Genomic DNA, 25,893 nt, shown 5'->3' with positions numbered 1-25,893 from the left:
CTCCATTATTTAAAGGTCAGAATTCCACCAAATGACAGAAATTTCTTATCCCTGCAGGAAGGCAAACTCTTCAATGTTGATTTGGTGGTTTCTATCACTGTCTCTAAGATCACTGCACTCTCCTTGTCTCTCACAAACCGAGCGTCCACCTTCCCCACACTCCTTAATGCAGCTTTTAGAAATCCATCATTCACTGATTTTGCTAGCATTACCTGGACAACTCAGTTAAGACACTATTTCCTCCTATCAATTTTGCTTATTATAGAATCATAGAATCCCACCAGTGTAGATAGAGGTTATTTGGTTCGTTGAGTCTGCATTAACCCTCCGAAAAGTATCCCAGCCAGATCACCCCTCACCACATCTCCGTAACCCTGCATTTATCACGGCAAATCCATCTAGCCTACATATCTAGCCAATACACCTAACCTGCACATCTCTGGACTGTGGGAGGAAATTGGAGCACTGGGCGGAAACCCACGCAAACAAGGGGAGAACGTGCAAACCCTACACAGTCATCCAAGGGTGGAACTGAATCCAAGTATCTGACACTGTGAGGCAGCAGTGCTAACCACTGTGCCGTTGGGCTATCTGAAGATTATTAAGACCTGCAAAGTGTACAAGTGCGGCTGAATTACAGATTTACGCTCTGAAAGCTTACAATAGGAAATCTATGCAGATTTTTAAAAACTTGGTAACCTTATTAATCAGTTGCACAGTATAATTACAATTTTCTAACAACTATAATGCAAGCTTTGCCAAATGCAGAACACAACTTACGCAACAGGAACATACAAATTAGGAGAAGTAGGTCCCCAGCAAATTGGGCCTGCTTCACTTTTCAATAAGATCATGTCTAATCTGATTCTTCCACATTTCCACCCTCACGTAACTTACACTTATTTGCATATCAAGAATCCATCTACATCTGCCTTAAAGATACTCAGACTCTACTTCCACCCTCTTGGAAATGATTCATAACCACTTAAGAGAACTAATTTCCCCTTATCTCAGCCTTAAATGAGCGACCCTTTGTTTTTAAACAAAGACTCCTAGTTCTAGATTCTTCCACAAGAGGAAGCATCATTTCCATAGTTACTCTGTCAAAACACCTCAGGATCCTATATGTTTCAATCAAGTCATGTCTTAATCAATGCATACAAGCCTAGCCTGTGCAACCTTCCCATAAGACAACCTGCCCATTCCATGTATTAGCTTAGTAAACCTTCTCTGAAAAATGAGAAATGAAGGTTGATGACTGTAAGGAACATTTACATTTTGGGTGAATTGTATGAGAGATCAATATCTTGGTAACAATTTAAACCAGAGGAGGCCTGTACTCAGTTTAGATTTATTCATAGTGAAACAGTACATGTATATACCTCCTAACTCAATATTCATCCTATTAGTATCTCTTTATGTATTTTTGAAAGATTAATTAAATTAATTCAAATTAAACCTAAAGAAACTAAATTAAAACTAACAGCTCCATAAAGGAGCTCTGAAATAAAATTAAACGTTTAAAAGAAAATTTAATTTAATTTTGGGGCAAGATGATCTACTCCAACCCATAGTGCCCACTGATCACAAAAGGCCTCAAGTATATCAGTGGACGCCGCATGCTCCCTTTCCTGGGCACTCAGATGTAGGTGTAACTATGGAGGAGAGGTGGTCAGCTGGTCAAACAACACCCGCCGTGGCCAACTGCCTGGACCTAATGGTGGTTACTATGGCCAGGTGCAGGAGCTGACCCACGAGGACATCTCCATCACCATTCCCCCAAAGATCAGGAGTGCAGGGCTGTACTGTAACCAAAATCAAAGAGCAGCCTCTTCAAGAAATAAAAGAGGGAATGTAATCTGGTACAACATGCATATACATGGAACACAGACTCCTCCATGCTTCAAAAATTACAAATGGCCATACTGCGCAGAGAATTAACTCACTTTCATATGAAGTTCAACAATCTAACTAACTATTTCATACCACAACCAATGCAGATCCTATAGAAATGAGTGACTGGAGACAATGTTTTAAAATCTGTCATGTGATGTGCACATTGCCAGTAAGGTTAGCAATTATTACACATGCCTAATTGTGCTTGTACTGAGTGGTTTGTTAGGCCATTTCAGACAGCAGTTAAAAGTCAACTAAATAACAGTGGACCTGGAGTCACATGTAGGTTAAAGCAGGTAAGGATGACATATTTCCTTTCAGTGGCACCACATGCTAGGTTACAAAGAACATAGAACAGTACAGCACAGGAACAGGCCCTTCAGCACACCATGTCTGTGCAGACCATAATGCCATTCTAAACTATTTCCGTTTGCCTGAACGTGGTTCGTGTCCCTCTATTCCCTCCATGTTCATGTGTCTGTCAAATGGCTCTTAAACGTTGTTATCATCTCTGCTTCCACCACCTTCCGAGCAGTGAATTCCAGTCACCTACCACCCTGTGTAAAAAAAAACACCTTGCATATCTCCTTTAAATTTTCCACTCTACCCTAAAAACTTTCTCCTCTCACCTTGAAACTAAGGCCCAAACTAAATATTGTGAAATTCTTTAGGATGTAAGCCTAGCTCAGCAACACTAACATTAACTACAGTAACATTTAGAATTTAGAACTTCGAGAGAAAAACAACATGAACAAGAGTGCACCTTGTCAAACAAGAAAATGGTCATGTTTGAAACAGTTTGAATGATAGATAACCTGTGAAGAATTAAGCTACAAATTCAGTTGGGAACAAGTAACAGCATATCCAGGCACCATTTCCAATGCTCAAGCAAACAAATGTTTGGGTGGCACGGTGGCACAGTGGTTAGCTCTGCCTCACAGTGCCAGGGACCCGGGTTCAATTCCATCCTCGGGCAACTGTCTGTATGGAGTTTGCACATTCTCCCTGTGTCTGCGTGGGTTTCCTCCAGGTGCTCCGGTTTCCTCCCACAGTCCAAAGATGTGCAAGCTAGGTGGATTGGCCATGCTAAATTGCCCATAGTGTTCAGGGATGTGTAGGTTAGGTGGGTCATAGGGGAATGTGTTTGGGTGGGTGCTCTGAGGGTTGGTGTGGACTTGTGGGGCTGAAGAGCTGTTTCCACACTGTAGGGATTCTATGAAATGTGTGATTATGCACATTAGCAAATATGATCCAATGACAATATGTCAGGAAAAACAGACATACTGAATAGTAGAGACACTTTAAAATATGCATGTCACCAAATAAAGTTGGACTGAGTTGAATATTTAATCAAGCCAGAGCTTGACCCAGCATCAGTGGGTCAACAAACAGAGGATGGAACTTGGTGTAAATTAGAATCATAGATTCCCTACAGTGTGGAAGCATGCCATTGGGCCCATCCAGTTCATACCAACCCTCTGAACAGCATCCCACCCAGACTTACCCTTTACCCTCTCCTGTAACTCTGCATCCTCCATGGCTAATCCACCTAACCTACATATCCCTGTATGCTACGGGCAATTTAACATGGCCAATCTACCTCACTTGCACATCTTTGAACTGTGGGAGGAAACCAGAGTACCCAGAGGAAATCTGCGCTGACATGGGGAGAATATGCAAACTCCACACTGTTTAAGGGTGTAACTGAGCCAGGTCCCTGGTGCTGTGAGGCAGCAGTGCTAATCACTGAGCCATTATGTCACTAGTTAATATTCAGCCAGCAGAACTTTGCATGGCATTAAGTCTTTAGAGGATACTAATTGGAAAGCCAGCAAGAAACGCATTGGAATAGTAAAGTCTAGAGGTAACTAAGGTATGAAGGCTTCAGCTGTAGCTGAATTGAGGGCAAATTCTAGAAATGTCATAGAGGTAGAAGTAGACAATCTAATGATAGTGTAGATATGCAAACAGAATCTGATCTCAGTGTGAATTGTAATACTATGGTTGTCACCACCTGGTTCAGAATCAGACTGTTACCAAGGAGTGAGATAGAGCTGGTCTAAATAGTCTACTCCTGTTTCTATGTTTCCAGACTCATTATCAATTTCAATGATTTCAGGTCATAATCCATTTATCCTCTCACAGCAATGCTGGTAGTCATTCTTTGTTCATTTGATCAATTCCACATTCCACCCTATTCCTCAACAACCATAGGAAATGCTGTTGAAATTCAGCAGATGTGGCAGCATCTGTGGAGGGAGAAACAGTTAATGTTCCACATCCAATAGTACTCTTCTTCAGACCCTTCTCCTTTATTCTTTCCTCATCTTTGTTACCTTTTCCCTATCTCCACACATTATTAAACCTATTTCATTTATAACTTGTTCCACTTCAGATGCCAGGTTACAGACACAAAATATTAGCTACTCGTCTCTCTGCCAATGCTGCCTGTCTGAGTATTTTCAGACATTTCAATTTATATTACAGAAATTGGACTGTCTTAACTAACAATATTCTGCCCAATGAATTATGTTAATATATTCTGGAACACTGAGCTGGTGAGTTAGATAAGTATGCTTTATAAAACATCTACCTGCACAGGACAACTTTTTTGACTTATGTGCTCAGCAGATGGTTTTCCATTAAGCTGGACTTAAAGGGTGTGGAATGATGAATAAATCTGATCAAAAGCAATTAAACACAGCAAAATGACTCAAGACTTTTAACAGTACATACCTATTGTTTGACATTCCAGATTCATATTTGTACTGATGGATTAGATTGTCCAAATTCCGGCAAAGTTGCAATGTCACAGCTGTTACCACCGTCCGAAGCACTTTCCCCATATATGGGAGAGTTGATGTTATCAACCCAATCCACTGAGCATTCATTTTACAGGAAAAGGGTTGATTTAATGCCTTAATTATTGCAGACATGAACATTCCCTGAGAAGTAATTGGTTGGGAGTGCAGATATTGTAAAGAGGTCAATGACTGTTGTGCATTACTATTCTCTAGATCAAAGGTGACAAACTCATATCCTGTCTCACTATCCTCAGATGCGACCATCACTTTATGCTCCAGAACAATCAGTCGCTGTATCAGCTTTAATAGCTGAGTCTGCAATGTGCTGCAATTGTCAATTTCATCCTCTGAAAAGTTGATGATACTGTCCTCAGATAATCCTTCTTCAATGGTCATTACATTCTTCCCAGCAGTTCTCAGATAGTGCCACTTCTGTGCACTGAAGACAGAAGAAAGCAAGCAGTGGAGGACTACCTTCTGAACCTTGCATTTCAGCAGCATATCAGAGATAAAGCTAGCAAAGCCTTTGGCTGAACTTTCAGTCACTTTTGCCAGCTCAGTAAAAAGTAAGGTTAGGATCTGGATGCCTACAATTTGCAAATTTCGGTTTCCAGAAAGATCCTGTTGAGTCACTTTTACATGGGCTGGGTAGTAGCTCCTCATAAAGTATAAACAGAGAGAGATAATGATCTCTATGTACATTGAGCTACGAAAGGTATGGCTGGAATCAAGTGGAATGTGACTGTAGAAGTCCCTACCCATGACAGAAATGCGGTGTCTGGCCATAAGATTCTGCAGTAGAGAAAGCTGTGGCGTGTAGGTATTATTTACACTCGTGGTGGAAATGGCACTCACAAATCCTGCTGGATTTGTTTTCAAGATGGACTCAACAGCAGACAGAGCATGTAAAGCCCTCGTGGAATCACACACTTGAAGATAGAGTAAAACGTGCTGATATAAAGGATGGATATGAAATTTTGAAGTTTTCCAGATTCCTGGAGATCCAACATCACTCTCAATTTCAGAAATCTCACCTTCACCACAGCTATACCAGTTCTCCAGGTCCATGTTATCTCCAAAGGACACATTAGGTGGTTTCATTTTCTCATTCTGTGCCTTCTTTTTGTCATCGTCCTTCTTTTTGTTTATTTTTATTTTGGGTTTTGCTCCAGGTGGTATAGGAAAATCTTTGAAGTCAAGCTCTCTGTTAAACTGTTTCATTATCACTTTGCCTTGTTGTCCTATATAGTTACCAAGTGGATTCATCTTTATCAATTGCACCTCTTCTGTAGAGAGATTGTATTTAAACAAAGGATCTTCAGGTACTGAAACAGATGGCGAAGATTTGGGCCTACTTAGGCTTCCAAAGATGGTTCCAATGCCAGCATCAATTGATGTAGACATACTTTCAGAACTGTTACACTTCATCATTCCATTCAAATGACTTCTAGTACTCAGGCTTGTAGCTTCACTTTGAAAAGAACATTCGGCTGGTTGCAAGTTTTCACTTGATCCCAACATACAAGTTTCAGTCTGAGCTGGAGCCTGATGCTCTGGAGATTCAAACTCGCTATTTAGTCCATTTACAACACTACTGATCAAGTGTGAAACTACTTGTTGCACTACAACATCCACTGAACATTCTGACCAAATTTGTGCATTTCTATTGGTTTTAGCACTTCCCATGCTCAATGGTTCTGCCTCATAACTGCTGTTATCTCCTGTTGAGGACTGGGAACAGCCAGATTCAGAACTATGAAGGACCTCTGCCTGTTGCTCCTGTAGATCAAAGTCTGACACTCCAAAGGGCAATGTTTCACTACTCGTGCTCAGCATTGACAACCTGTCACTCAGAGGGTTCACCGTAAAGCTGAAGTTCTCCATTTCTTCTGTGCCTAAATGTTTGTTAATCATTTCCTTAGGAGCTGAGTGTTTTTCAGAGTCAAAGGATAGGTGTCCAAAAACTATGGGATTATTAATAACAGAAAGAAAGTTAATTTGAAACAGCAATTTTCTCGTGCCAAGCTTCTTAATAAGCTCTTGTTTTGGTTGCTTGTTTAAACATTAATCTAGACTTCAAAATTCAGCTCCAAAAAGCGTGACTCCACTGACCAATTTCATTCACTTATTCCCCAGAGATTTATCTTGCAATTTGAAAATCCAAACACTGTTAATGAGAATTACGAATGAACTCTTACCATTCTAATAACTTAGATTTAAATTTTCATGCTAATTAATTCAAATTATCATAATTAAATGAAGAAATCTGTAAAACTCAACACCTCAAAGAGGTAAGAAAATACATAATCTTCAACTGTAAAGTATGTGGTACCCAACTGGGGAAAATTTTCAAACATTTGAAACCACCACTTTTGCCTGCCAAGTACTTTTATTCCAAACAATTGGGATTCAATAAAAGAAAAGATATTCAAGTGCTTCACAGTTTTGAGTCAGACCAGAGCAGGTCAATTACAGGAAATATTAAACTTACCATTAGAGATATAGTTTTAGTTTAGGTTACACTTCAGAACAGTTGAAATTCACACAGCATAGAAAATCAATATAATGAGAAAGTTAATTAGATAAATTCACAACACATCAATAAAGTGATATTTTACATAAGACTAATTGAAAGGATACGCACCATCTGCACCATTAATCCCTTGCATGTAATCAATCGTATCTTCTTCAACAGGTGTATTCTTGGATTTACTTATGTGTCTTTCAATTTGCATTCGTTGAACAGAAATACGCTGGGTTTTTGGGTGGAGTAGCAACAGAAGCAGTGGCTCAAGGATCCTTGCAATGTCATGTCTCTGAATACATTGGTTCAGCCAGGACTGAGCCACTGAACAAATGGAGCCATCCATGCTACTCAGGCTATCGAGCATTATTAAGAGAGACCTGAACAAAGCAAATTTCACTACTGAGTTAATACTTTCAAAACCCCAAATGTTCCAGTAATCAACAGAGTTTGAAAACAATTGTGAATCCATTAGCACATCATAGCAAGTTTTCAGCTCTCATCAAATAGGTAGCTCTAGCAAAGAGGCATTATTCCTATTGGCGGAAGGATCGAGTATCAGATGGCATGGACTTCAAGTAACTGGCAAAAGAAGCAATGGTGACTTGGAAAAACTTTGGAGGCACAGTCAACTGAGGCCTTCAAAAGAGAAGTGGATCATTATCTGAAAAGGAAAAGTTTGGCAGGCTATGGGGAAAAGCAGTGTAGCTGAAACAGTAAATTGCTCCTTCAGAGGACCTGTACAGATACAATGGGATGAATGCTCACCTTCTGTGCTGTAACCATTCTATGATTCCAATGCCATGGATTTTGGGGTCAGTGTCAAATAAATCATGTTTACAGCAGCCCACAAACCTTTTGTGGAGTTTTACACAGCAATTTCTGGTAATGAGGAGTATGATACAGCACATCACACTATGCAAAGGATCCTGTTACATGTATGAATACAAAAAGCATCAGTGTGCTTCTCCATCTAGATTGAAGAAATCTTCTGAGCCACACATTGCTTAAACTAGGAATCATCATAAAGAATATAATCCTTGGAAGAACCAGGGGTTTAAAAAAAAGTGACAGGATTCCAGGAGCAAAACACCATAAGAATCTTTACGAGACAAACTTTAACAAAACAAACACAAGCAACAGTAAATAAATAATTAATGACAACTTAATAATTCCAAACAATAAGCTTCTACCTTGTTCTCAATCTAATAGACATATCCCAACTTAACCTAGTTTACTATGGTTTTCACATCGATGACCTTATAAACATTCTCATATTCCAGAAGGCAGCCTCTTTTTATTCTCGATCCATCTGCACCAGACAGAGTTCAGGTCTATATCATTGGCTGAGGGGTAGTCAGGACTGTGAGAAAGTGACGTTTAAAGGTTAACCTCTTATCCTCTATCTATGTCCCCATATGGGGACAAGTGAAAGCCTTCCAAGCAAGCACTGAGGTTGTTGCAGTCCTCACAAGAATGGTATTGAGGCTATTAGGTAGCCATTAGGTAGTCACTTAATGGTCTTAATTGTTGGTGAGTCAAGAAAGCTCCCAAAGGGGTATCTCACTCAGCATTTAATTGCTGAATTTTTTTCAGACAATACATATGTTGAGTAATCAAAAAACTAAACTATGGATTTATAACAGTATTGTTATAAATCCATAGCAACAAGTTGCAGTTTCTACCTTTCCCTTCTGGATCCTTTTGTGATCGAGAAATCAATCACACACTGGGGAAGGATTTTTGATCAACCTGTTCAGATCCATTTTGACAAATCCCTGGCACATATGGAACTTGAACCTGGCCTTCTGGCCCAAAGGCAGGGACATTATCATGGTGAAACAAGATAGTCCCAAGATATCAACTTTTTTTAAAAACAACCTGTTCAGATATGTTGTATCACATCTCCAGAGAAGATAAGACTTGAACACAGGCCTTCCAGCTCAGGGGTAGGGACGCTCTGCTACAAGACCCCAATGCAAGAACCCAGTTTTTTTTTAAAACCATTTCAATGACTGTTCTGTAATCAGTCCACCACTGCGTTTACTCCTCTAACATTGATTGCTCCATACTCTGTCCCACTTCTATCACTTACCAGTATGAAGATATTTTTAAGCAACCTGCTTGGATGTACTATGAAACATTTGGATAGATATGGGTCAGGAGCAGGCAGGTGGGATTAGTTTAGTTTGGGATTATGTTCTGCATGGACTGGTTGGACTGAAGGGTCTGTTTCCTCGCTGTATGACTCGATGACTCTATGATCTCTAGAGCAGGTAGGACTTTGAACAAAGGCTTTCCAAAAAAATTCATTCAGTTTGGGTTCTGCCAGAGACACTCAGCTTGTGTTTCATGATAGATTTTTTCCAAACCAACCTGTACAACAATATATGACACACTTCTTGTGCAGGTGAGACTTGAAACTACTATGCCACAATAGACTTGACCCCAGGGATAGGTGGAGCTGGGACACAGACCTTCTGTCCCATAGGTCTGAAACCAGCTTTACTTTTGAAAAACCCCATCACCAAATTAGCCAATTATCCTATGAATAAGCAACAAATTAGATCAAATGGCAAAGTAACAATAGCAAAAGCGAATAGGATAAAAGGGATGCCCTAAATCAAAATAGAGTTGGAGGAGGAGATAATGCACTCTGGCCCTCATGTGCTCATTTCTGAACACAGCTTTTGATATTTTCCATTCAAATTTCATTACACATCAATGGAACAGGTAGGACTTGAACCAGGTCTCCAGGCTGGGAGGTAAGGACATTAACATTGCACTACAAGGCTTTTTTCTGAACCCTGGTTGTTGTTTCAATAGAAAAGTTCAGACATGTTATGATACACTTTTGAAACAGGTAGGATTTGAACCCAGGCCTACTGGCTCAGAGGTAGGGACACTACCATGGCACCACAGGAGCCCCTCCATTTTTCTGCTCTCTTACTATCCCACAATACCCTGTAACAGTGGGGTTCCACACAGATCAGTGCTGGGACTGGAACTGCTTACAATATATATTGGTGACTTGCTGCAAAGAAGCTAAAACATGGTAGCTAAATTTGCAGACAATACAAAAACAGGTGGAAAGTCAGGTTGCGAGGGTTACAAGCAGTTTAGAAAGAGATATTGATAGATCAAGTAATGGGCATAAAGTTAGAAAGTTGAGTACAATGTGGGGAAAATTTGAAGTCATTTTGGAAAGAAGAACAACAGAACAGAATATTATTAAAATTGGGAAAAGCTACAAAAGCTGTAATACAAGGGACTTGGTGGTACTTGTGAACAAAACATAGAAAGTTAGCACACAGCTGCAGTAAGTAATCAGGAAGATTAGAAAATGCCTTCTGAGCACATATAAAAAGAAATTCCTTCCAAGACCAGTTGGCACTAAAGGTGCTTGAGTTCAATATTTCTGCCACAACACGGTGGGAGTTGTCAGGACTGTCTCAGCATAGCACAGAGGAGTGTAATACCATCTCTGAACATGTTGATTTGAAAAACTAGTTACAGTTTGCCAACATTGTGGGATAGTAAGACAGCAAATAAAAGATGGAGAGGGCTCCTGTTGTGCCATGGTAGAGTCCCTACCTCTGATCTGGTTCAAATCCTACCTGTTCCAGAAGTGCACCATAACATGTGAACTATTTTTTTTTTGAAAGATGGTTCAGAGCTGTTAGGGCACTCCTCTGGAGCAGGTGGGACACTTCTCTTTCGTATGTAGAAATACTTCTATTACTGATTACTGTGAGGAAAAAATGGCACCCAAAGGGCCCAGTGCATGAAATCACTGTTTATAAAGTATTAAACCATTCAAATCAACGTCCCAGGTTTGACCTTGCTAAATTAGATCTTGACTAAAGCAGCAGCCTTAGCCAGCACCCATGGATTTTGAAAACTTTGTTTTCTTTTCTGACCATTATCCAACGTTTTATGTTGGTATGAGCTTTTGTGTTGAGGTCAAAATTGGGACTCTGGCTTAACTGTAATACGAACCATCTTGTTTTAATTTGCTGTATTGACTCTCACAAAGATCAATTTGTTTGAGGCCTAACGGTGCCTATGGAAGTGTACCCAGCTAGAACAAACCTTCAGTACACTGCAAAGGTAATTATAATTATGAGAATCATAACTTGATATACTTAATTCAAACAACTTGGTGGTAAACTGTGTTATCCTTTCCATATGGGAAAAATATATGAGAAGTACATGGGAAGTGTTCACTCACCACTCCTTATAATCGGTACATTCAAAGCACCAAAAACTTTCCATCATTTTTGTAATGGTTACAAGAGGGAATTTCCCCCCATTCCCTCCATTTTGGATGCCCTCCACCCATTTTTTTTCTCAATTATTCCACATATAAAAATCCTTTATCCAGGAACGTGATCAAAGTTTTATTTTGTTCAGCCAAACACATTAATGAAAAAGATGGGTTTAAGAATTTCCAAATCAAGATGTTGAAAAATCCACACAGAATGTTTTGGCCAGTAATGTCATCTTTAAAGAATCAATATAGTCCTGAAGAGACCCTCAATACCTGTCCCCAAGGATGACAGCCTTTTTAAAAAATATATATATTCGCATAGGCATCACTGGCTGTGACAGCATTTACTGTCTATCCCTCACTGCCCTTGAGCTGACTGGCTTGCTATTCCATTTCAGACAGCAAAGCAATTAAGAGTTAACTACATTGCTGTATGTCTGGAGTCACAAGTAGGTTAGGAAAGTAAGAATTGTCATGTTTTCTTTCCCAAAGGATTAGAACTGGATGTGTATTTATGACAGTTGACAATCATTAAATGGCTACCATTTGACTAGCTTTTAATTCCAGATTTTACTTTTATGGCTATCAAATTTCATCATCTGACATGTCAAATTCAAGCCCCTATTCCCAGAACTTTAGACTGGGACTCTATGAAGAGAATCTTACATTTATTTTGCTAAGTCTGGATTGTGTTGAGCTTTTGATGGTTTTTTTGATGCAACCCCTAGCATGATCTCTCACTGTATCTTATCAAATTTCTCACATTAATTACCGAACATGCCCCTTTGGATTCCCTCTCATTTGAGTCTAGCCCCATTTTAATAGGGCTGAAAAACTTAACACAGGCGGTGGACTGTCCAACATTCAGCTCCTCACCCCTTAAGTGGAAGGCATCCTGACTCTGAACACTATGCGTGGCTGACTGACCACGTCTAAGACCCTGGGCTGCTACTGAAGATGGCCTCGACGTACAATGCTGAGACACCCTGACTGAAGGCTATCCAACCTTGACTTGATTGAAGTCTGCTGACAACCATGTCAAGCATCCTTTTGTGTCTACATTAAATGGCAAGGCAAGACAGAAGTAATATAAGCCTGGTATCTCCAATTGAGGGGGGCAAAGTGCAAAAAAAAAAGGCAAAGCCAGCAATGGTGACGTAGTCATTAGTATCGCTGTCTCACAGCGCTGGTTCGATTCCAACCTCGGACAACTATGCGAAGTTTGCATGTTCTCCCCGTGTCTGCTTGGGTTTCTGCCTGGTGCTCCAGTTTCCTCCCACAGTCCAAAAATGTGCAGATTAGATTGGACTAGTATGTGGGGTTACAGGATTAGGGGTGTGTCTGGGTGGGATGCTCTTCAAAGGGTCGATGTAGACTTGATGGGCTGAATGGACTTTACCTGCAGAGTTGGGCTTCTATGATTCTAAGGCATGGAAGCTGCAAGTGCTCAGAGTGTGCAAGTGCTATGAAAACAAGCAAAGAGCCAGAGGTACAGCATGGTCCATTCCATGAACTGGGTGCACGTTCCTGAGCGCATAGTATCCTTGCAGTAGCATTACAATGATAGTCGCTGGTGCAGCACGAGGTGCAGCTTTGAAGTGCAGAAGCATCTTGTAAGAGTATCAGAGATGCCCTATGATGATTATTAGAGGCTGATACATTTTGGGTGCCAGTGCCCATGGAGCTGGGACGCATGTGGCTGGTGCCCATGGAACATGTCCTAGGATTTTGATGCCCGTGTACAACTCGGAGGTTGTTCAGAGCAAAAGACAATCTGAGTGCAAATCTGAATACTTCTGGTTCCTGCTCTAATTTCCTTGTCAAGTTTCTTTGAAGTATAGAGACAACAAGGTGCAGGGCTGGATGAACACAGCAGGCCAAGCAGCATCATAGGAGCAGAGAGGCTGACGTTTCGGGCCTAGACCCTTCATCAGAAAAACTTCTTTGAAGTATAGTTTGTTTGCCAAAGTGCTTAAAAAGCAATAATACCCCTTAATTAGAATCTTGCCACTGCCTACTGAGAAACTCACTATAATGTTTTATAAAAGCATAAAAAATAGAGCGAAGTGTCTCAACATCAAGGTGGGCCTTGCTGGACTTCTTGTCCAATTCTGCCACACATCTCACCATCACCACACTGTTCAGACCCCAATACGTTTTGGTCCAAGATTCATTTTAGTGACATTACCACTGCATCATCTCTCCCCCTTGCTGACTATTTTGACAATCCACAAGCATCTCTGAATCCTTCCTTTAGTGGATATTAGGAACTCCTCACAATTATAAGGTTTATAAGTGGGGGAAGGGTAATTACAATTCTGTTAGGCAAGAACTGGGTAACATAAATTGGGAACAGATGCTGTCAGGGAAAAGCACTATTGAAATGTGGAGATTGCTTAAGGAATGCATACTGCGTGTGCTTGATATGTTTGTCCCTAGCAGGCAGGGAAGATGCGGTCGAGTGAGGGAGCCTTGGTTCTCAAGAGAGGTCGAACGACTGGTTAAGAGGAAGAAGGATGCTTATGTAAGGTTGAGGAAACAAGGGACGGTAAAGGCTCTAGAGGGATACAAGTTATCCAGGAAGGAGCGGAAGAAAGAGCTTAGAAGAGCTATAAGGCGGCATGAGAACACCTTGGCAGGTAGGATCAAGGAAAACTCCAAGGCTTTTTACACGTTCGTGAGGAATAAGAGAATGACCAGAGAAAGGGTAGGGCCGATCAAGGATTGTAAAGGGAATTTGTGCAAGGAGCTTAAATAGATAGGAGAGGTCCTTAATGAATACTTTTCTGCGGTATTCACAACTGAGAGGGACCTATTGTAGAGGAGGACAGTGTGAAACAGGCTGGTAGGCTAGAGAAGGTCGAAGTTAGTAAGGAAGATGTGCTAGGAATTTTGAGGAAGTTGAAGATTGATAAGTCCCCCGGGCCTGATGGGATTTATCCAAGGATTCTATGGGAAGCAAGGGAAGAGATCGCAGGGCCTTTGATGATGATCTTTTCGTCCTCACTGTCCACGGGTACAGTGCCGGAAGATTGGAGAGAGGCAAATATCATTGCCTTGTTCAAAAAAGGGAATAGGGATAACCCCGGAAATTACAGGCCAGTTAGTCTTACATCAGCAGTGGGCAAATTATTGGAAAGGGCTCTGAGAGATAGGATTTATGATCACTTGGAAAGGCACAGTTTGATTTGTGATGGTCAGCATGGATTTGTGAGGGGTAGATCATGCCTCACAAACCTTATTGAATTCTTTGAAGAGGTGACCAAACATGTGGATGAAAGTAGAGCAATGGATGTGGTATACATGGATTTAAGTAAGGCCTTTGATAAGGTTCCCCATGGTAGGCTCATGCAGAAGGTAAGGAGGCATGGGATAGGGGGAAATGTAGCAGACTGGATTCAGAATTGGCTGACCCTTAGAGGACAAAGGGTGGTAGTGGACGGAAACTATTCAACGTGGTGCTCAGTTACGAGTGGTGTACCTCAAGGATCTGTCCTGGGTCCTCTTCTATTTGTGATTTTTGTAAATGATTTGGATGAAGGAGTGGAAGGGTGGATTAGTAAGTTCGCGGACGATACGAAGGTGGGTCGCGTTGTGGACAGTGTGGAGGGCTGTTCTAGGTTACAAAGGGACATTGATAGGATGCAGAGCTGGGCTGAAAAGTGGTAGATGAAGTTTAACCCTGAAAGGTGTGAGGTGATTCATTTTGGAAGGACAAGGTTGAAAGCAGAATACAGGGTTAACGGAAAGATTCTTGGCAGTGTGGAGGAGCAGAGGGATCTTGGGGTTCATGTTCACAGTTCCCTGAAAGCTGCCACCCAGGTGGATAGAGTTGTTAAGAAGGTGTATGGTGTGTTAGCTTTCATTAATAGAGGGATTGAGTTCAAGAGCCGTGAAGTTAATCTCCAGCTATACAAAAGCCTGGTTCGGCCACATCTGGAGTATTGCGTCCAGTTCTGGTTGCCTCATTACAGGAAAGATGTGGAGGCATTGGAAAAGATGCAGATGAGATTTACCAGGATGTTGCCTGGAATGGAGGGAAGGTCTTATGAGGAAAGGCTGAGAGAGCTAGGGCTTTTCTCTTTAGAACAACGAAGGATGAGAGGTGACCTGATAGAGGTGTACAAAATGATCAGAGGTATAGATAGAGTGGACAGCCAGAGATTTTTTCCTAGGGTGGAGGTAGCTATTACAAGGGGACATAGTTTTGAAGTGAGTGGACGTAGATACAGGGGAGATGTCAGAGGTAGGTCCTTTACTCAGAGAGTGGTGGGGGCTTGGAATGCATTGCCAGAGAGGGTAGTGGAGTCGGCCTCATTAGGGGCATTTAAGCGGCTATTAGATAGGCATCTGGATGATAGTATAAGGTAGGGGTGGAGGTTGGATAGACCTTAGGATTAGGGTAAAAGTTCGGCACAACATCGTGGGCCGAAGGGCCTGTACTGTTCTATGTTCTATGTTAACTCCAAGTAAATTGCGAGTACTTGCTCAAAAGTCAGTTGAGTCCACAGTTACAACATATTCTTCCTGGTTTTAGCAGCAAGTGTTTGCAATTCAACCAATGGCAGGCAATGAACACATTATAAACATGCACGTGTTTTTCTAACTCCAAGATGAATAATGTTTAAAATGTTATTACATGTAGCTTTACATGCAGCTGATACATAGCTTTTAATTGTACCAACCTGTCAAAAGTACGATTAAAGGAGGAAGACTTGTTGATAAGAAGGTCTCGAGTAATGTGCCAAAGTACTGAAAAATTGACGTGTGCTTCCATACATATTTTCTACAATAAAAGATAACCAATATTTCAAACCAAGCATTCAGCTTTACTTGTATTCTTAACTTTTCAAACTTGCACTGGAAAAGTGTTAGTTTAGCTGAAAACTTATACAAAAAAATGATTTGCTCTCTGAATTCAAAGCCAACTACATCTATTAGAATTTCAAGTGGGAGAAGGAATGGTCATGGATCAGATAAGATCCCACTGAATGCCGGAATAGGTTCAACCAGCGAAATGGTTCCGCATGCCCATGAATGAAGAGACACAGGAAATCTTCCAAATCTTTCAGGACTGACAGCGAAAGGAGGAAGATAAATGGGCAGACAAGAGAGTTGAAAGCAAAGTGAGACTGGCAGGAAGATAAAAGAGCTGTATGGGAAATTTGAGTTTAGAGCCCAGCAATTTGGAACAGAAGCCAAGGTGTTTCATGAACAAAAACAGAAGTTGCTGGAAAAGCTCAGCAGGTCTGGCAGCATCTGGGAAGAAAAAAATCAGGTGTTTCATCATAAGAAAGCAGGTCAGTAATTGAGGACAAAAGCAGAAATTTCTGGAAAGCTCAGCAGGTCTGGCAGCGTCTGTGGAGAGAAATCAGAGTTAATATTTCGGGTTGAGTGACCCTTCCTTAGAACTCTGACAATGAAATTAATAACTGTGAATAAGAGGAAAGATTGGAATGGAAATCCTGTCAGAGAGAGGAGCAGAACTTCTTCAAGATGGGCATGTCTGGAAGAGAAGTGGCAGTGAATTAAATAATAAATACAAATCGAAAGAACTGCAGATGCTGTAAATTAGAGACAAAAACAGAAATTGCTGGAAAGCTCAGCAGGTCTAGCAGCATCTGTGGAGAGAAATCAGAGTTAACTCGAGTGGCCCTTCCTTGGAACTCTGACTGGTTTGTGAGCAATTCTTTTTCACTTTCTAATTAGGGCCTTTGTCCAAATTAGGTGGTGAGAAATTGAAACTTTCAAATCAGGGTAAGTGAATGAGTGAAAGTGAAAGCACATTGGGATGTTAATTTAAATTAATAGCTTAAATAAGGAAGTGATTATAGATTGTCAAAGTAGGAATGTGGGATTTCTTTAGATCATGAATAGGTATCCAAGACTTCAAATCCTATGCCACTTTGGAACTTTCTGACATTCCACGTGTAGTGAGGGACCGCATTTGTAGGAAGTGTCTCGAGCTCAAGATTTCCGAGTGTGACGGACGGACTGAATGACTGTGATACACCAGGGAACGTGAGTATATCTTGAATCATACATCCTAGTTAAGCAGTCAGGGAATAAGTTCATAATAATAAATAGGTCGTGATTGATAAAAGTAGAAAGAGGAACAAAGAACAGAAAACTTTGGGTGTGGTTCATTCCAAAATAGATGCTGTTGAGAGTAACAATGCCAAAAAGGGGTGCAATCCAGAACAGGGACCAAAACATCTAGTCAAGTGAAACAGGAAATTACAAAGGCATTGCAGAATTCTAGACTCATTGATACACCACACCACTGTATTTGGACAGAAGCAGCGTTAGAGGAATTAATCAATCTTCTGAATAATTACAAACCATCCATTAAATTTAAGTCACAGCAAAAAAGTGAATGCACTAATTTCATAGATAGCACAGTATTTAAATTGACAAAAGACAACTGGTGTACATTAAACACCCTACAACTCCCCTATGAGATTCCTTCCGGTCCCACTCTCTTGGAACCTCCTCGTAACCCCCTACATCCACCCCTTGGAACCCCCATCTCCTTGCTCAATCTTCTTGCATATGACTCCACAGTCCTCTTTCACTCTCCTTCTCCAGTGCAAATGGTACCCTCCTGTGCCAGGTATCTGGCTGACCGCCAAAGACTGGTGGAAGATTGCCCAAGTGACTTGTTTGATTAGAGGTGCAGCTCCTCGGTTTTCAATTTTATTTATGGAAGCAACCTTTCTGGTTTGTGATCCACTGACATGGTTATATTGGGGACATTCAGGCTGAAAACTGAGGGTGGAAGTACTGGAGACTCTGGTAGATACCGAGCCCGGATCCCAGGTTACTAAGAGATATAGAGATGTTGAAGAACTTGCCATAATCTTCTAATTATCCCTAGGTACCAGAATGACGCCAAAGGATCAGAGAGTCAAATGTGACACACTTTTTCAAGAAAGGGTACTAGGTCATTACTGCCATCTATGGACCAGTTTAACAACAGTGGTAAATGAAGGTACTTGGAGAGGTTTGAATTAACAATGGATAGATAACACACAGTTGTAATAGGCAGACGACACATGCCGAGGTGAACTTTTTGTAAGAAATAATAAAGAAGGTGACAAGGGGAAGGTGATGAATGATGTCTATTTGAATTTTAAGAAAATGCATAAAAGGCTGGTTAAGAAATTTGAAAGTCACAGAATAGGAGCGTCAGCGTGAGGTTGAATCAAAAATTGACTTAAGGACAAAATACACTGAGTCATAGTAAATGGTCATTTTTCAGCTTATGAGATGTTAGACAATGGTGTTCCTTAGAAATCAGTATATTAATGACTTGGCTACTAGAATTCAGAATAAAATTTCAAAAATTGCCAATGAGACCAAACTCGGAAGAATGGAAGACTGTCCAATCAGCTACAAGAGAACATAGATAAACTAGCAGAAATAGTAGACAAATAGTGGATGGGATTTAATAGAGAGAAGTGTGAAGCAGTGCATTTTGGCTTAAGTGTTAGGGAGAGGAAATACAGACTTAGTGGCTCAATTCTAAGGTATACAGGGGCAAAAAGGGACCTCAGGTTCCATGCACATTGATCTTTGAAGGTGACATTATATAGTCAGAGTAGTGAGTAAATTTATAGAATTTTGTCCTTCATAAATAGTGTTAATACAAAATATTGGCAAAGATCTGTAGCTCGGGTTGTGGATAAGGTTGTTGACTTGTTCGCCGAACTGGTTTGTTTTTTGTTCAGACATTTTGTCACCATGCTAGGTGACATCATCAGTGGAGCCTCCGATGAAGCGATGTTATTCTGCTCCCTTTGGAATTTATACTGTCCGGTCCGTTATGGTGAGTATTGTCATTTCCAGTTTTGATCTGTATGAGTTTATATATGGGGTCCAATTCTATATGTTTGTTAATTGAAGTGTGGATGGGGAATCATGCCTCTAGGAATTCCCGTACGCTTCATCGGAAGCTCCACTGATGATGTCACCTAGCATGGTGATGAAACGACTGAACGAAAACAAGCCAGCTCGGTGAGCAAGTCAACAACCTCAGTGTTAATACAAAAGCAGGGAGGTCATGCTGAAGCCATTCAAGGCACATGTTCAATTTTGCATCTAGTTCTGGTCACCAAAATTTAGGAAGCACATGAGGGGCTTGGGAGGATGCAGATTTGGGAATGAGTGATTTAAGCTACAATGCATTTTTAAAATTCATGTTCACTGGTTACAGCAGCATTTATTGCCCATTCCTACTTAACCTCGAGACAATGGTGCTGAACTCTCTTCTTGAACCATTGCCATTCAATTGTTGTAAGCAGACCCACAATGCTGTCAGGAAGGGAGTTCCAGGATTTTGACACAGCAAAACCGTAGGAAGGTCAATATATTTTCAAGTAAGGATGGAGTGGCTTGGAGTAAAACTTGCACGTGGTGGTGTTCCCACTTGTCTGCAGCCCATGTCCATTTAGTGATAGAGACGCAGCATGGGAAGGTGTTGTCCAAGAAGCTGTGGTGAATTTCTGTACGGCATTTTTAGGTGTTACATACCGCTGCCACTGTTTGGTGGTGCTGGAGGAGTGAAGATTTGTAGAAGTGGTCTGAATCAAACAGGCTTTTTTGTTCTGGATGGTGTTGGTGTTGACCTTGTTGAGCATTGTTGGGGCTGCACTCATCCAGGAAATTGGGGAATATTCCATCATTCTTTGACTTGTGCCTTGTAGATTAACAACAAGCTTTGGGGATTTGGGAAGCGAGTTACTTGCTGCAGTATTCCTACCCTCTGACCTGGCCTTGTAGCCAAAGTATTCATATGGCTAGTCTAGTTCAGATTCTGGTTAATGGTAACCCCAGTACATCAATGGTAGGGGCTCAGTAATGGTAATACTATTGAAGGTCATGGGGTGATGGTTAGATTCTTTGTGGTTGGAGGTGGTTATTGCCAGGTATTGTCTAGGTCTTGCTGCATTTGGACATGGAATGCTTCAGAATTTAAGAAGCAGGAAATGGTATGGCACATTATGTAATCATCAACAATCATCCACACTTCTAACGTTATGATTGACAGAAGGTCATTGATGAAGTAGCTGAAGACAGCTGGGCCAAGGACACTACGGTTAGTGAGGCTACAGCAGTTTCCCGTGGAGCGAAGGAAATTGAATGGAGCTTTCACAGATTTGAATAAGACAGACAAAGTAAACTTGCTCATATTAATCAATAGTATGAGAGAACAGAGATGGAAGATTTTAGGCAAGATATGCGGAGTGACCATAAGTCGTTGGGAGAGAGCATATCCCGAGTGAGGCACAGCTCTAGTGAGTTTGTTTCTGGGAACTTGGGGCACCGCAAGATTTCGGTGTAGAGAGGAAGAGGTGCTTTTTGCATCTTTTTTGGTTCATAGTTTGTAATGTGTTTTGTGGTTTAAAGTTTGTAAAGCTATATTCTTCAGCTTTGACTGAGTTGAAAGAGAGAATCTGCAACAGAATAAATTGAGGTCCAGATTGGGAGCTCAGCACTTCACATTCAACACAGTAGAGACAAATGAGTCCTAGTTTAACAGCTGCAATTTCATGGATCTACTGATTAAGAAAATAAATTCTACAATGACATGACAGGAAAATGGGGTGTTGCTTGGTTTGTGATTTTAAAAAGTACATTTTCTGGAATAAGTGAAAGTCAGGGCCAATGTAGTAAAGCAATATAAGTAAGCAAAGTAGCGTAAGGGAAGTACAGTTAGCATAAGAGAAATTAGCTAATAGTATTCCTACATAAGTATAATTTTCTTTTAGAAAAGGAGGGACTCAAAGGGCTTAAAGGAAGTCATGGCAGCAGGCCTCACACCATGATATGTTCCTCCTGTGCTATGTGGCAAAGCATGGAAGTTTCAGTTTTTCCTAGTGGTCACACGTACAGGACGTGTCAAGTTGAAGCTACTGGCTCACTCCAGTAGAGCTGGAGCAGGTGAATTCACTACGAGGCATCTGTAATGCTGACATGTCGTGGGTAGCACATTCAGGAAGTGATTAAACTGTAGGTAGTGCAGGAGTCCGTGATCATCCCCCTTTCTGATGTATACTGTTTTGGATACTAATCGGGAAGATGACTGGGCAGGAAAAAGAAATGACAGCCAACTTCAAGGCAGTATGGGTGGCCTGTTTTCACAAGACAGGAGGAGAATGAACAGCAGAGCTATAGTAAGATAGGATCCAACTGCAAGGGCAATAGACCAGTGTTTCTATGACCGCAAAAGAGACTCCAGGATGTACGTTGCCTCCCTGATGCTAGGATCAAAGATATCACTGAGCGGCTGCACTGCATTCTGTAGGGGGAGGACAAACAGACAGAGATCATGGTACACATTGGTACCAACGACATAAGCAGAAAAAGGGATGAAGTTCTGCAGGTACAATTTAGGGAGCAAAGAAGTAGATTCAAGGTAGTGTATATGGAAATAGGAGGTTAGTCCAGACAAATGCGTGGCTGGAGAGATGGTGCAGGAAGAAGGGCTTTAGATTTCTGGGTCAGCTTTTGGGTGCACTGAGATCTGTACAAAGCAGACAGGTTGCACTTGAACCAAAATGGGATGAGCAGCCATGTGAGGAGGCTTACTAATGCTACTGGGGAGGGTTTAAGCTAACTTGGCTGAGGGGTGGGATCTTGACAGAAGGTTCAGCAGGGGTAGATGAATGGTCAAAATTCAAACAGACAACAAGGAAGTCAATAAAGCATAGAAATTAGAGGCTGGTTAAGGCACAAGGGAGTTTGATAAGGTTTGATGGTATTTATTTTAATGCAAGGACTCTGACGTCAAAGGCGATGAGTTGAGGGCATGGATTTAAACATGGGGAATGGTGTAATTGTTTCACTGAGACCAGATTGAGAGGGGGTCTGGACTGGCAGCTCAATATTCCAGGATACAGGGTCTTCAGGTGAGACAGGGATGGAGGTAAAAGGAGGAAATGTCGCAATATTAATCACGGAATCAATTACAGCAGTCAGGAGGGATGAGGGATGACATCTTAGAAGGCTCCTCAAATTAAGCTAAATGGGTGGAATTTAAAAACCAAAGAGGAACAATCAATTTCTGGGAGCGTACCATAGGTTCCCTAAAAGTCTAATAGAAATAGAAAAGCAGATACGCAGGCAAATTATAGAGAAGCGCAAAAGAAATAGTGATTATAGAAGATTCTAACTTCTCTAACATTAACTGGGGTAGTAATAGTGAAAAAAAGTTTAGAGGGAGCAGAATTCTTAAAATGTTCCCTGGAAAGCTTCTTAAGCTAGTGTGAGGAAGGTGCTACAACAGAGTTGGTGGTCTTGAACTTAATTTTAGGCAATGAAGTGGGCAAGTGGTTGAAGAATCATTGGGGGAGTTCATGTTGCAGACAGTGATCACAGCTCTGTTATATTCAAGACGGTTGTGGAAAAGGACAAGAATGGGTCTGAAATCAAAGTTCTAAACTAGGGGAAGGCTGATTTTAATAAGAAACAGGTATGATTTGGCCAGAGTGGACTGGGAGTGGATACTTTTAGGAAAATCTATGTCATAGCTGTGGGATACATTCAAGAAGGGATCAAGGAGAGTACTCATCCAACATGTTCTAAGAAATACTAAGGGTGGGAACAAAAAAATCCTGTCATCCCTACATATCAAGAGACATAGAGGATTGAATAGAGAGAAAAAGGGAGGCTTTTTTTTTTTCAATCCCAAGGAATGGGATTGACTGAGTTCTGATGAAGGGTCATTCAACCTGAATGTTGACTCTGATTTCTCTCCACAGATGCTGCCAGACCTGCTGAGCTTTTCCAGCAATTTCTGTTTAGGTTGTGTATTGGATTGACTGGGTTGCTTTACAGAAAGTAGGATGAGCTGAACGATTTCTTTTGATACTATAAATGATTCCATTATTCTTGCATCTGGTGACCTATCTCGCGATTTTTACTGCAAAAAAGTGATATTTTCAAGATATCGGTGAAGTAATTATTCCTTCCAATTTGATGTTCAGTTAATTGACTTGCCTTCAATGATGCAGTTGTTCCTCTAAAGTTGATGGCAATGTTTGAGCGGATATATCAAGGTAACATTAGGTCTTTTATTTTCATATGCCAGGCACCCCATACCTCCTTCAGACATGAGCAAAGGGTGCTAGCCAATTTTTGCCCTATGCAATATAATGGATATTCTTTGGGCTAGAATTGTGCACGCACTTCCTAACCCCTATTTAGAAGCCTTCATAGTTATGTAGAATCTGGTAAAAACAGCTCAATTACCAGAGGCCAAATTCACTCCAAGAACAGTAAATTCTGTAGTGGTGAACACAGCACAGTAGCAACAGCTAAATAATTACTTCAGACAAGCCTAACAGTACAAACGCTCAAATCTTTAAGGATATCCTCATACCTTGTCTTTATGTAAGAGCTGCTGACTAATTACATCTTCACAGATGCTGGAAGATGGGACGAGATTATGCAGTTGATAAAACAGTTCCACACTTCTCTGATAATATTGTGGAGTTTTATCCCCCAGCTGATTCCAAAGTATTGCTGCCACTTGCTTTAATCAGGAAACAAAAACAAAAATTAGACAATTATATTTTAATTTTCAATGATACATAACACAGCATAAATACTCTTCAGACTTAAGTTTCTTCTAACCTCACAGTCACAAATTTGGATCTACTGTAGATTCTATGTCAGATGTAGTCATGTCAGCCATACTAATAAGCCATCTGAGTGTCTTGAGTTTTACTGGAACCAATTTACACTGTCCTAAGCTCCTTTCTACGCTTGTAAAACCTAGAATGCAGCCACAACATTGCATTATAATTTAAAGTAGACATTCACATCTTTCACATAAATCTTTCTCTGATAGATCCAAAAGCAAACTAAGCAAATTCTTGAGATAATGCCAGATATGAATAATCAAGCTGCTGACTTTCATGTTAAAGAGAACATACAAAAATAGTTACATTTGGTCCTGTAATTGAATGTTCAGCTTAACTTTGCATAAAAACATATCAACAACATGCCATTCCCCCCCAAAAACGCTCGGAGTTTTTACAAGACAATTTCCAATAGTTCTCCTTTGCACTCCAGGCTTCATGCAGACCTTTTGCCTCACTTCCTTACAGCATTCTGCTTTAAAAACTTCCATGCTACTGCGTGTTTTAATTCTCACTGTTCACAGCCAAAAATTGGTGGCAGGTAAGGCAGCAACTGCCACTCACTTATAAATTTCATATAAAAGTATTAACCAAGGCACTAACAAATCACTAATAAAAACACAATCATCAAGTAGTATTTTGAATTAGGAAAAAAATGACAGCTGGTCTTTTGTAGAAAGTAGAAAATATTTATCTACATATGCAGAAAACTTAAAACAGCAGTGAATACTGTATATTCTCAAGTGATAGTCAATCTCGTATAAAAATCAGATCTCTACTTTTAGCCGAATTTAATTTTTCTCATAGCTCACATATGAATCAAGCCCAACTTCTGGCCCAAGAAAAACAAACTCTTTCTACCTACCACCTGAGGTCAAACTCACCCGAGTGCAAAGCTACTCATTCATAGAATCTTACAATAGAGTAGCATTGATAGTAGGCGATTTCAACTTCCCCAACATTAATCAAGGTAGTCAGAATTAGAGTCATACAGTTATACAGCATGGAAACAGACCCTTCAGACTAATTCGTCCACACCGATATCCTAAACTGATCTAGTCATATTTGTCAGACTTTGGCCCATATCCCTCTAAACCCTTCATATTCATGATGTATTTTGATGTATGATGTATTTTAAATGCTGTAACTGTACCATCTCCACCGCCTCCTCTGGCAGCTCATTCCATACACAGCCCACCCTCTGCATGAAAATGTTGCCCCTTAGGTCCCTTTTAAATCTTTCCTCTCTCAGCTTAAATCTATGCTGTCTAGTTTTGGACTCCCCTACCCTGGAAAATGACCTCAGCTATTCATTCTATCCGTGCCTCTCACAGTTTTATTAATCTCTATAAATATCACCCCTCAGCCTCTGACATTTCAGGGAAAAAAAATCCTAACCTATTCAGCATTTCTCTAAAAAGTCACATACAGGTAGTTCTCCCATAATACGATAGTTGCGTTCTTTTGTGACCTCATGCTATGAAAAATTACCAAAAAAAATTGTGTTATAGGGAAATCGCTATAGAAGATCGCTACACCTATACTGCAGAAAGTTTGCATTACCCAAACAGCATCCACTATTCATCAGAGATAACAAGGTACAGAGCTGGATGAACACAGCAGGCCAAGCACCATCAGAGGAGCAGGGAGGCTGACGTTTCGGGCCTAGACCCTTCTTCAGAAGATTCTTCATTTTTCATTTTTCATGATTCTTCATTTCTGAAGAAGGGTCTAGGCCCGAAACGTCAGCTTTCC

General features: G+C 40.8%; 1 protein-coding gene across 10 annotated transcripts in view; it reads right to left on the bottom strand.

Annotated features, from left to right (window-relative positions):
* The window catches only part of dop1a (DOP1 leucine zipper like protein A), a 249,275-nt gene that overhangs the window by 152,381 nt on the left and 71,001 nt on the right, over window positions 1–25,893 (bottom strand). For all 10 annotated transcript variants that reach the window (XR_007262801.1, XR_007262802.1, XM_048600578.1 and 7 more), the window contains exons 11-14: window positions 23,877–24,029; window positions 16,180–16,280; window positions 7,345–7,604; window positions 4,633–6,664 (exon numbers count right to left, since the gene is read on the bottom strand). Coding sequence is in view for 8 of the 10 variants with exons in the window: in XM_048600578.1 (XP_048456535.1) it covers window positions 4,633–6,664; window positions 7,345–7,604; window positions 16,180–16,280; window positions 23,877–24,029 (2,546 nt within the window). In the remaining 2 variants the exon portion in view is untranslated. The remainder of the gene's footprint in view (window positions 1–4,632; window positions 6,665–7,344; window positions 7,605–16,179; window positions 16,281–23,876; window positions 24,030–25,893) is intronic.

Source organism: Rhincodon typus, chromosome 9 (assembly GCF_021869965.1).
Source record: "Rhincodon typus isolate 14 chromosome 9, sRhiTyp1.1, whole genome shotgun sequence".
NCBI classification, from domain to species: Eukaryota; Metazoa; Chordata; class Chondrichthyes; order Orectolobiformes; family Rhincodontidae; genus Rhincodon; species Rhincodon typus.
This window is presented reverse-complemented; position numbering and strand designations above follow the sequence as displayed.